The 13,152-nt window shown below is 49.6% G+C and overlaps 1 protein-coding gene across 1 annotated transcript in view; it reads left to right on the top strand.

Annotated features, from left to right (window-relative positions):
- The first annotated feature begins 11,143 nt into the window (after nucleotides 1–11,143).
- Nucleotides 11,144–13,152, top strand: part of PANK2 (pantothenate kinase 2) — a 37,952-nt gene continuing 35,943 nt past the window's right edge. The window contains exon 1 of the mRNA XM_049779275.1: nucleotides 11,144–11,399. Within this exon, the coding sequence (XP_049635232.1) occupies nucleotides 11,180–11,399 (220 nt within the window). The 5' untranslated portion in view covers nucleotides 11,144–11,179. The remainder of the gene's footprint in view (nucleotides 11,400–13,152) is intronic.

The raw sequence follows: 13,152 nt of genomic DNA, 5'->3' as shown, positions 1-13,152 counted from the left end.
CATTTGCCTTGCATGCAGAAAGTTGGTGGTTCAAATCTTGCATCCCAAGGGGCCGGCATGGTGGCGCTAGAGGTAAAGTGTCTGCCTTGCCAGCGCTAGCCTAGGACGGACCTCGGTTCGATCCCCAGCGTTCCATATGGTCCCCCAAGCCAGGAGCGACTTCTGAGTGCATAGCCAGGAGTAACCCCTGAGCGTCACCGGATGGGGCCCAAAAACCAAAACAAAAAACAACAAAAAACAAAAATCAAATCTTGGGCCCGGAGAGATAGCACAGCGGCGTTTGCCTTGCAAGCAGCCGATCCAGGACCAAAGGTGGTTGGTTCGAATCCCGGTGTCCCATATGGTCCCCCGTGCCTGCCAGGAGCTATTTCTGAGCAGACAGCCAGGAATAATCCCTGAGCACCGCCAGGTGTGGCCCAAAAAAAAAAAACCAAAAAAAAAAAAAAAAAATCAAATCTTGCATCCCATATAGTTCCCTGAGCCTGCCAGGAGTGACTTCTGAGCATAGAGCCAGGAGTAACCTCTGAGCACTGCCAGGTGTGACCCCCACAAAAAATACCCAAAAAACAAAGTTGTTCATGATTGAATTTCAGTCATACAATGTAAAATACCCTTCACCAGTGCACATTTCCTGCCACCAATGTCCCCAGTTTCCCTCCCTCTTTTCCTCTTGCCTGCCTCTGTGGCAAACACACCCCCCCCCTATTTTCCCCCTTTTAGATACTGTAGCTTGCAGTATTGTATTTTATTATGGAAAATTTCAGACTAATGAACAACTTTGTGTTCATTGTTCAGTAGTAATGACCGTGGCCATTTGTTCATTCCTGTCTGGTTCCCATCCACCTCCCCTTTAAGGGACAGGTTTCTTCTAATAGTTGGGGTTTCAGGAAGCTAAAGGCCATTCTGTATGGAAGGTGCTCTCTTTGCTGCCAATCTGGGTTTGATCCTATAGGTCCCTGGAGCACTGCCAGGCGTAATCCCTGAGCACAAAGTCAAGAGTAAGTCCTGAATGCTGCCAGATACGACCCAAATCGCCTTCGACCCAATTATAATCAAATCTAGGAAAAAAAGATTGTAAGAAAGCAAGTAAAATTTTACAAAGACACCCATCAGAAAGTCTGGCTAACAAGAAAGTGCCTGACAAGATTAAGTGTTGAGCCAGAGCAATAATACAGCAGGTAGGGTGCTTGTCTTGCATATGGCCAGCCAAGTTCAATCTCTAACACCATACACAGTCTCCTGAAATCCAGCAGGAATGACCCAGAGTACAGAGCCAAGAGTAAGCCTTGAACACAGCCAGGGGCGACACAAAGGCCTTACCTCCTGTACTCTCTTTTCAGCTCCACAATTTTTTCCTGAAGTAAACTATACATACTGAAAAGGGTTCTCAGACAAGAAGGAAGAGGGAAGGAATTGGGAGAGAGGAAAGAAGATGAAAAGGGGGGCAGAATTCTGGGTCCAAACCCTACTCCAGACAGCTCAGTGTTCAGCTGCGGTAGCCCTGAGCATCCTTGGCACAGACCACACCACCCTTCCATTGTCCTCCCCCCATCCCAGGTGCCACTGCCCTACCAGCTGAATCACAGATTTCCGAGTAATCAGCTCCCTCTTCTATCTAATCAATTTGCTTGTATTTAACATAAGAAAGAAAAAGCATTTCATTACCCCATGCAGATGCAGCTGGAAACCGGCTTCTTGCCGAGGCTCAGCCAAAGGGAAAGAGAAATGATAATTGCTGCAAGAATTACTTTTCTCCCTACTTGCTGACAGGACGAAGTCCTTAGGATTGTGAGTCCATGGGCATTTGTCTGCAGTAGTTCTGCTATTATTACTTCTAGAACTTGGTATCTTTAACAGCTCCTTCATTTAGGCTCCAGTTGGGAGTCGATAGCAGCCAGCTGTTTCTGACTGCTCACAGAGAGACCAGTGTAGTGAATATAAACAAAATTGGGGGGGGGGGGAGTTTACTCTTGGATCTATCTGCACTAAAGAATTATTCCTGGCAATGCTCAGGGGAATACATGGGAATAGAATTCAGATTGGTTGAGAGCAGGACAAACACTGTTCTATTGCTCCAGCCCTGGAAACAATTTTTTTTGGGGGGAGTTGGTCTATACCCAGAAATGCTCAGGGATTGCTCCTGGCTTTGTGCTCAGGGGTCATTCCTGGCAGTTCTTGGGGAATCATATAGGATGTTAGGGATCAAACCCAGGTCAGCAAGGCAGTGTGGTAGGTGGGTGGGGTGTGTGTGGGGAGATCTTGTCAGGGGATCTTGCAGTGCCAGAGAGAGAACCTGGAGCTCAGGCATGCAAAGCAAGTGCACCTGCCCTGTGTGCTGCATCCCTGGCCCTTGCTCTTGGGAGTTTTCTCTGCAGAGAAGCTCCTCAGCTCTTAGAGTGTAACCCCTGAGCGCTGCCAGGTAGGGCCCAAAAACCAAAAAGAAAAAAAAAACACCTCAAAAACAAAGCAAATGCCTTAATCCCTATACTATCTCATTAGCTTGAAGCCTTTTTTTTTGGCTTTGGCTTTGGCTTTGGGTCACAATGGTGCTAAGGGATTACCCCTGACTCCATGTTTAGGGATCATTCCTGAAGACCATATGGGATGATAAGGATCAAACCCAGGTCAGCCACAAGTAAGACACGGAGCTAGGCCTACTAGCTCCCCAGTCCCTTCATTTTTTGTTTGTTTTTTGGTTTTTGGGTCACACCCGGCAGTGCTCAGGGGTTCCTCCTGGCTCTGTGCTTAGAAATCGCTCCTGGCAGGCTCAGGGGACCCTATGGGATGCCGGGATTCGAACCACCGTCCTTCTGCATGAAAGGCAAGCACCTTACCTCCATGCTATCTCTCTGGCCCCAGCCCCCTCCCCCATGTTTTAAAACCCCATCTGTGGCTTGCATTGGGAGGCCCTGAGCTTCCCTTCACTAGCCTTCTCAACAGCTCCCTACAGAATATTGTTACCCAGCTTAATAGGTCTTTGTTGAGTGGAAGTTAGCTCATACAACCACTCAAACAATTTGCTCGTTGTTTCCAGTGGACTGAGAACCCTCTGGTGCGGGGCCTTCTCTCTACCAAGTGTAGGGTGAGCCACTCAAATGACTGATGAAATGGAGTAGAGGGCAAAAGCCAACGTTTTGGATGATCAGAATTGATGGTTCATGATACTTGACTTTTGTACAAAGCCCATTTTTATTGTGTCCTGGAAGTCTGAGCTTTCTCCAAAGTGCCTTGTGCAGACTACGGAGCCATAGCACCTTCACATTTCTAAGCTCCCAGCTAATATTGCGACACAAAGGCACAGTAATAACTGATCTTGATCTTGCTGCATGCCAGAAACAAAGCTGACTGCTTTACAAATCTTTTTTTTTTTTTTTTTGGTTTTTGGGCCACACCCTGTGACGCTCAGGGGTTACTCCTGGCTATGCGCTCAGAAGTTGCTCCTGGCTTCTTGGGGGACTATATGGGACGCCGGGGGATCGAACCGCGGTCCGTCCTAGGCTAGCGCAGGCAAGGCAGGCACCTTACCTCCAGCGCCACCGCCCGGCCCCTGCTTTACAAATCTTATCTTACTTTCCCTGCAAGGACACCCCATCCAGATTTTTGGGGGAGGGGCACATTCAAAGATGTTCAGAACTAACTTCTGGCTCTGTGCTTAGGCCTCCTGGCAATGCTCAGCTAACCATATGGGATGCTGGGGATTGAAACTAGGTGTGCTATATGAGGACACTACCCATTACACTATCACTATCACACTGACCTCCAATTTTTTAAAAACATTTTTCTCACTTAATGTCTGGAAACAAGTGAAATAACAGAATAATCAGCTAATAGGAGCTTATTAAACCTTCTGCCATTGTCTGAATGACCTCATTGAAGATAGAAATTTTCACACATTGGCTTGTCTCTGTGCTTTTTTGGGGGGCGGTTGGGTCACACCAGTGACACTCAGGGGTTCCTCCTGGCTCTGTGCTCAGAAATCGCTCCTGGCAGGCTCGGGTGGCCAAATGGGATGCTGGGAATCGAACTGGGGTCTGTCCTGGATTGGCCGCATGCAAGGCAAATGCCCTACTGCTGTGCTATTTTTATTTCTCTGTGCTTGTGGATCACTCCTGGTGGGCTCTGGGGAATGTTCATATGGGGTGCCAGAGATCAAGCCCAGGTCAATCAAATGGAAGGTAAATGGTCTCTGTAGAGTCACTCTAGTCCCTCTCAGCATGTTATTGAGACTTATGCATATTGTCAGCATGTCAGTGGTTTGTGATTTATCACTGAGTAGGGTCTCTGGATATGGAAGTACTTTCTTTACTCATTCAACTCTTGGTGGACACTTGGGTGGTTTCCCAGATACCCGTTTTTAGTTATTGTAAACAAAACTGCTACGAAATATGTGTCCAGCTCTTTTTGTGAATATATAATTTCATCCTCAGGAAATGGGTCACATTAAGTGTCTATAAGAAATTGGGGCAGGTCGGCAAGGTGGCGCTAGAAGTAAGGTGTCTGCCTTGCAAGAGCTAGCCAAGGAAGGACCTCGGTTCGATCCCCCGGTGTCCCACATGGTCCCCCCAAGCCAGGGGCAATTTCTGAACACTTAGCCAGGAGTAACCCCTGAGCATCAAACAGGTGTGGCCCCAAAAAACAAAAACAAAAAAGACAAAAAAAGAAAAGAAATTGGGGCAGGAAGAAAAAACATATTCAGGTAAGGCTTGCATGGTGCCCAATCCAGTTCAATTCCTGGCACTAAATGTGGTGTGATCCCCGAGTACAGAGCCAGGAATAAGTTCTGAGCACTGCTGGGTGTGGCTCCAGTCAAAAAGCAAACCTTTTTTTTGGGGGGACCACACCCAGCAGTGCTCAGGGGTACTCCCGGCTCTGTGCTCAGAAATATTTCCTGGTAGACTCAGGGGGTCATACGGGGGATTGAACTCAGTTCTGTCCTGGGTCGGCCACATACAATGTAAACCCCTTATTGGCATGCTATCACACCAGCCTCCCCAAAACAAATCATTTTTGGAAACTGTTTTTTTTTTTTTTTTTTTTTTTGGTTTTGGAGCCATACTCAGAGTTTGGTTTGTTTTGGGGGCTGTACCTGGTTAGAGGATTATACTGGAATCAAACCTCCGTTTGCTACATGCAAGGTAAGCACCCTATTCACTGTGCTATCTTTCTGGCCCATTATTTGGAAACCCTCCTGGCTGAGGGTTGAGGTTTTAGGCCTATGGCTCAGTGCTCTAACTTTACATTTGAGAGTCTTGTCCACTTGGTTCAGGGTATTTCAGGCCTCTTCCTGACCACACTGAAGGGGCCTCTTACTGGGCAGTGGCTGGCACAGACCCAGTTATTCACAAATTAGGGCCGAAGTCCCACCAAATGCCCCAGTTCCATTTCATACTTACCAACCAACTTACAGATAACCTATTCCCCTTGCATCAGGAAAGAAGTGGTCTTATTTTGGGACAGTCTCTACCACTCTCCTGTTTGTCTTATAGCTTCTGAAGCTGCTTTAGCAATTGCGGTTGGCAGGACTTAGTCCCTGTGCCTTCACTGATGGCAGGTCTTTTAGTTTGATTTGGTTGTTAATCTGGGGTCACATCCAGTGGTGCACAGAGCTTACAGATAACTGTTCAGGGATTTCTCCTTGCAGTCTCAGGGACCATGTGTTGTTGTGTTTTGATTCAGACTATGTTGGCCACAGGCAACACAAATGTCTTAATTTCTTTTCTACTTCTCCATCGCCTCCATTAATATATATATATATATATTTTGGGGGTGGGTGGGTGGGGGTCACACCCAGCAGCACTTAGGGATTACTCCTGGCCTTGTGCTCAGAAATCGCTCCTGGCAGGCTCAGGGGAGCTTATGGGATGCTGGGGATCAAATCTGGGTCCATCCTGGTCATCTGCGTGCAACACAAATGCCCTACTGCTGTGCTATTGCTCCGGCCCCAACTATATATATTATTTTTGGTGGAGGTGGGGGCAGATGATTCCCAAGCTGTGCTGGGGAGTCTTGGGGCCACACTTTGAAATTACTGAGCCCTAATGGGCAGTTTTTATTTTAAACCTTTTATTTATTAATCGATTTTTGGGCCACACCCAATGGTGCTCAGGGGTCACTCCTGGCTCTGCACTCAGCAATCACCCCTGGCAGCCTTGGACCCAAGTGAGATGCTGGGAATTGAACCAGGTTCCTCCTGGGTCGGCTGCATGCAAGGCAAAGGCCTCAGTGGCATGGTATCTCTCTGCCCCCCCCCCCCCCAAATGGGCAGTTTTGATAGCTCAGTGCTTTATGAGGAATCAACTCAGGACTCATGTCCATAGGGCAGGGTCACTTTTACCATTGAACCATGCCTGGGCCCTAAAGAAATGCATTTTAATACAAGAAGGAACACAAAGACAGGAATTTCTTCATTCCAGAAAGAGATGGGATCAGGACTGGGGGAGCTGGAAAAATACTGCCTTGTTTGTTCTGCTCTTTCCATCTGTTCTCTGTGCCAATCAGCTTTCTCTGCTCCTTTGCCTGCATGGGGAAGGTGGCATTAATAGGAGATGTGAGCCCCTAAGGCGGTGAAGTGAGAAGTGTCTGCAAGACTGTTGTGGCCTAAGCTGAAGATGGGCAGGGAGATTTCTTGAAAGAAAAAATAGCTGTGAGCTGGCCAGACAGTCAACATTGCCTACTATGATGTTTATTTATTTGCTTTGAGGCCACACCTGGTGGGGCTGGGGAAAAAATGGGCATGGGTGCCTGCTTCTGGTCGTATTCAGGGGACCATATGGTGCCAGGGGTTGAGCCCAGGCTTTCTGCATGCAAGCATGCACTACAGCCTGTTGAACTATTTCTCCAGCCCAGCTACTGGAATAAACTGTTAACACACTGGTTATGTGTTAATCTGCGAAAGGCACAGCAAGGATGATGTAGATACAAACTCTTACTCGAACAGTACTCACAATCTACTTTGGATTAATAACATCATCACTGAGAACTTTTTGTTTTGTTTCTATTCCACACTAATGGTGCACACAGGTTCCTTCCAGTGTGGTACAGGGATCTTTCAGCACAGGTGTGTCCCACCAAAATAACAATAACCAACAAATGAAAAGGAGTGACATACAGAGAGAATAGAAACTTACTCAAAGAAGAAATACAAATGGCTAAATGGCACATGAAAAAGTGTTCCACATGGGGGCCGGTGAGGTGGCGCTAGAGGTAAGGTGTCTGCCTTGCAAGTGCTAGCCAAAAAAGGACCACAGTTCGATCCCCTGGCATCCCATATGGTCCCCCCAAGCCAGGGGCAATTTCTGAGCACTTAGTCAGGAGTAACCCCTGAGCATCAAATGGGTGTGGCCCGAAAAAAAAAAGTGTTCCACATATTCAATGTCAGGGAGATGCAAATCAAAACAACAATGAGATAACACCTCATACCTCAGAGACTGGCACACATCAAAAAAGAACAAAAATGCCCCCCAAGCCAGGAGCGACTTCTGAGCGCATAGCCAGGAGTAACCCCTGAGCGTTACCGGGTGTGGCCCAAAAAACAAAAAAAAAAAAAAAAAAAAAAAAAAAAAGAACAAAAATAACCAATAGTGGTTTGGTTTGGATGTGGAGAGAACTGGACTTTCATTCACTGCTGGCAAGAGTGTAAACTGGGCTAGCATTTGGAAGAAAATATGACTTTTTTTTTTTAGTTTTTGGGCCACACCCGGCGGTGCTCAGGGGTTACTCCTGGCTGTCTGCTCAGAAATAGCTCCCGGTAGGCACGGGGGACCATATGGGACACCGGGATTCGAACCAACCACCTTTGGTCCTGGATCGGCTGCTTGCAAGGCAAACACCGCTGTGCTATCTCTCCGGGCCCAAAATATGACATTTCTAAAAAAAAAAAAAAATAGAAATTGAGTTTCCATATAATCCAGCAATACGACTCCTGGTAATAAATATATCCTAAGGGTCCAAAAATGCAACGCAGAAAAGGCGTTTATACTCCTGTGTTTATTGCAGCACTATTCGCAATAGTAAGAATCTGGAAACCACCCAATTGCTTGAGAAAAAATGAGTGGCTAAAGAAACTGTGATACATTTATACAATGGAATATTATACAGCTGTTGGGGAAAATGAAGTTATGAAATTTGCTTATATATGAATAGACATGGAGAGCATCTTGCAAGTGCAATGAGTCAGAGAGGGACAGGCCTAGAATGATACACTCATTTGCAGGATATTAGAAAAGAAACATAGTATGGTAATAATACCCAAAGACAATAGAGACTAGGAGATAGGAAGACTGGTTCATGGTAGGAAGCCTGCATGTGGGGTCAGAGGAGGGAGTGTGATTAGGGCAGAAAAGAGACAACTATGACAGTGCTAGCTGGAAAAGAGAAATCTGGACAAGAACTGGGTGCTGAAAGGAGGTAAAGTGATATACAAGATAACATTCAGTAACAGTATTGCAAACCATAGCACCTAAAAGGAGGGGGAGTGGGAGGGAAACTGGGGACATTGGTGGTGGGAAATATAGACTGGTGAAGGGGTGAGTATTGGAATATGTATGACAAACTCAACCATCAGTGACTTTGTAACTGTAAATCTCAGGGATTTAATTAAAAAAGAAACCCACAAAGGAATGGGTGGGAGAGGTAGTATTATAGATAAGGCGCTTGTTTACAGTGTGGCGACCAGGATCCCGGGCATCCCATATAGTCAGGAGTGATTCCTGAGTGCAGAGTCAAAAGTAACCTGAGTTACCTGAGTACAACTGGATGTGACCCAAAAAGAGTGACATACTTATGATTAGGGACTGAAGCAATAGCACAGAGAGGGTAGAATCTTTGCCTTGCATGCAGCCAATCTTAGTTTGATCCCTGGTATCCCATATGGTCCTGAGCCTGCCAGGAGTGATTTCAAAGCGCAGACCCAGGAGTAACCCTTGAGTGATGCCGGCTGTGGCCCCCAAACCAAAATACACAAAAAAGTACTTATGATTTTTCAGATAACTATGTAGATTGTAGACTTTAATAAGGTGGAATTAGGGGCCAGAGAAATAAATAGCGCATCGGTAGGTGTTTGCCTTGCATGCTGCCAACTGGGACAGGCCCAGATTGGATTCCCAGCATATCCCACATCGTCCCTGAACCTGCCAGGAGTGATTTCTGAGTGCAGAGCCAGGAGTAACCCCTTCCAGGTGTAGCCACCCAAAAGGTAGAGTTGGGGCTAGAGAGATAATATGGAAGGATTTGTCAGGGCTGACTTAGGTTTGGTCCTTTAGCACGCCAGGAGTGATCCTTGAGCAGAGTCAGAAGTAAGCCCTGAGCAGTACTGTGGTGTAGACCCACAAAATCAAAAACCTAAGAAGAAGGTATCTTTGGGATAAATTGGGTTGAAAATTGGATTGACTTGTGCTAAGAAGGAATGTGGAGGGTCACATGCTAGGCAAACATCTCTAGTTTGGGCCCTTGCAAGATTTCTTTTGACAGAACTTACTATGTAGGAAGCAATAGGAAAATGCAAGGACACCAAATGATGGGTCTCCTTAGATGTCATTTGGATTATATTTTGTAGGTAAAGAAGTCACCCAAATCTTTAAATAGATGCTAAAGAGAGAGAGCTCAACAGGCTAAATGCATCCTTTGCCTGTATACTGCACAGGTTCGGTCCCCAGCACCATAAGGTTTCCTGAACACCTATAGGAGCTACCTATAGTCGCTATCCCCATCCCCTATCAAAGCTGGGATAATTAACTAGATGACGACTTAGTAAAGTCAAGCTGGGAGCGATAGGCCTGCAGAGCAACTAGAGGAAAGACAAATTAGGGGGAAATGGAATTAACAACAGGCACTAAAACTGTGTGGCAACTGACTGCTTAAAGTTGATCACATAATATATTTCAATACTATTTTGGATGTACAGGTGAAATCAAATGTACCATTAAAATGAATTTCACCAGTATCGCTGATAAGGCGAGATGGGAGATGGTAGGGAATCAATCCAGGGATTTCCTTGTCAGGCAATCTACAGTTCAGCTGTGTGTGTGTCAATCTACAGTTTAGCCACATTGTGTGTGTGTGTGTGTGTGTGTGTGTGTTACTTGTGGAAGTCAGGCAATTTACAGTTCAGCTGTGTGTGTCAATCTACAGTTTAGCCACATTGTGTGTGTGTGTGTGTGTGTGCGTGTGTGTTACTTGTGGAAATCAGGCAATCTACAGTTCAGCTGTGTGTGTGTCAATCTACAGTTTAGCCACATTGTGTGTGTGTGTGTGTGTGCGCGCGCGCTCTCCTTCCAAAAGCCACCCCTCCAGAAACCACCTCCTCCTCCCTGTTGCCATGGAGACCAGCTCGATTTTTTCGTCCCTTCTGGTGCAGGGAACACGGTGTGGGCTTCGCCCCGACGTGCCCGCAGTGCCAGTGTCAGTGCCAGTGCCGGGGGCGGGGTGGCTGTCAAGACCTCAACCACCGAGGCCCCCAGGGACAAAGGCCCCGCCGTCCACCCACCACGACCCGGCAGTCAGGCAAAGGCGGGACCGAGGGGGGCTGGGCGGGGCGCCCTCCCGCGAGAGCTCGGGGCGCCGCGACGCCCGCAGGGCCGCCGTGGGAGGAGCTGGGGTGCGAGAGACTGCGGGCCCCACCCACCCACAAGGCCACTGGGCGGCGCCGCCATCGCTCTCCCAGCAGCACCTTCACCTCGCCCCGCCCCTCTCGGCCTCTCATTGGCCTACGGAACTGTCGCTCCGCTAAGACGGAGACGCCGATTGGGCGCGCGGCCTTTCGCCCCGCACAGGGCTCGCTCAAATCGGCCCACCCCCGGCCACCTCGGATTGGCCCGCCCCTCCCGGCCCCACGGTCTCTTATTGGTCCTCGGCGCTGTCGCTCCACCTCGGGAGGAGATGCCGATTGGACATTAGGTCTTTCGCACCGCCCCTTTCCCGATTAGGATCTGCCCGCCCCTCTCGGCTTCTCATTGGCCCTCGGCGCCGTCGCTCCGCCTCGGGCGGAGACGCCGATTGGGCGCGCGGTCTTCCGCCCCGCTCCCGGCCCGCTCGGATTGGCCGGCCGCGGTTGGCGCAACGGAAGAGGCGGCGGCCGGGCGAGCGCCTCAGTCGGGGCGGAGGCAGCGCCGCGTCCGGGTCCGGGTGTGGGTGCGGGCTGGGGGGCTGGCTCGCGAGGCCGCGGTGGCTGCGGCGGCGGCGGATGGGAGCCATGGAGCGCCAGGGCAGGGCCGCCGCCTCGTCGGACCCGGAGCCGACGCCCGGGGACCCCGAGGGGCGGCGGCGGCGGGACTCGCTGCAGCGCCTGACGAGCAGCGCGTCGGCGCCTGCGGTCGGGGTCGCGGCGGCGGCGGCGGACTGTGCGAGGCGGGACGCGCCCGGAGCCCGCCAGCGCGTCGAGAGCCTCCGCAAGAAGCGGCCGCGTAAGTGTCCGTCGGCTCGGCTGCCGGTGGCCGCGCGTGGGCGCCCCGTCCCCCCCTCGCACCGCGGATCCCCCTACGGTGGCCGAGGAGGGACCCGCCGCGCCGCTCCTCCGACTTCGCGGGCCGACTCCCTCTAGGCCCCGGAGTCACGTGACTCGACGCCCCCCCCCCCCCGCCTCGAGGACCGACCGCAGCTCGCCTCGTTCCCACCGTTTCCACTTCCTTCCTTTTTCCGCCGCCTGACTCCCCCAGCTCTTGCGAACCCAACCCCACCCCCGATCGGTGGGGGGGACCCTCTCTACCCTGGCTTGAAGTGCATTTTAGTCATCCATTTCGGGGCCACTGAGAAAGGGTTTATTTATTTAATTTGGGGGGGGGTTTGGGGTCACACCCGGCAGCACTCAGGGGTTCCTTCCTGGCTCTTCGCTTAGAAATAATCTGCTCCTGGCAGGCTCTAGGGGGAATCCGATGGGATTCGAACCACTGGCTTTCTGCATGCAAGCAAAGCAAACGCCCTACCTCCATGCTATCTACCTCTCTGGTCCCCCCAAATTTAAAAGTTTTTTTCTTTTTTTCTTTATTTTTTTGGTTTTTGGGCCACACCCGGCGGTGCTCAGGAGTTACTCCTGGCTGTCTGCTCAGAAATAGCTCCTGGCAGGCACAGGGGACCATATGGGACACCGGGATTCGAACCAACCACCTTTGGTCCTGGATCGGCTGCTTGCAAGGCAAACACCGCTGTGCTGTCTCTCCGGGCCCCCCAAATTTAAAGTTCTTTCATTAAAAATGAAACGGTTAGTAATATGAAAAAAGTCCCATAGAACAATAGGGAAATATTGCAACTCACGTCTGATAAGGGACTTGTCTAAAATAGACAACAATTTTTGGGGGGTTCAAACCCGGCTGCCCTCAGGGGTTCTTCCTGGCACTGCGCTCAAAAATTGCTCCTGGCAGGCTCGCTTGGGGAACCCTATGGGATGCCATACGGGATGGGATGCGAACCACCGTCCTTCTACATGTAAGGCAAACGGCCCACCTCCATGCTCTCTCCGACCCCGTAAAGGGTTCATTGCTCCCCCACCAAACTGCCTTCCAGTCTCCTGTGCACTTACTCAGGCGTCCGTGGCTTGCTAGCCCTGAGAATTCGGGGTATCGCTCACTCATCTCTCGCCCCCGTCTGTGTGGATCTGCTCCTGTCTGCTGATCGGCCTGCTAGCTGGAATTTGAAGTGGAAAGCAGCCTCCTGAATTTCCACCTCGGGATGGAACTGCATTATGCTTTTTTCCCCCACACCGGGCTCATCTTTCATCTTTTTTTTTTTTTTTTCTTTTTCGGTTTTTGGGCCACACCCGGTGTGCTCAGGGGTTACTCCTGGCTGTCTGCTCAGAAATAGCTCCTGGCAGGCACGGGGGACCCTATGGGACACCGGGATTCGAACCAACCACCTTTGGTCCTGGATCGGTGTAACGCCGCTGTGCTATCTCTCCGGGCCCCATCTTTCATCTTTTTTATGATCAAGTTTCTCTCTTGTATTTGTCATCTAGGTCAATTGTTTCCTCCCCCTCTCATCTTTTCAGATCTTTCATTTCAGATCTCTCTCTCTAGAGGCCCTCGTAGAATCCACTGACTTGATAATACTCCAGTGGAAGCTTTTCCAACAATGACATTATACAGTTAGACTTTCTTTTTTTTTTTTTGGCCTCCCGTTTTTTATTGCCAGTATTCTAAATGCAGATTATGAGGGAGGGAAACA

Source organism: Suncus etruscus, chromosome 9 (assembly GCF_024139225.1).
Source record: "Suncus etruscus isolate mSunEtr1 chromosome 9, mSunEtr1.pri.cur, whole genome shotgun sequence".
NCBI lineage: Eukaryota > Metazoa > Chordata > Mammalia > Eulipotyphla > Soricidae > Suncus > Suncus etruscus.
The sequence above is the reverse complement of the archived record's forward strand: the minus strand, read 5'-3'. Positions and strand labels throughout refer to the sequence as shown.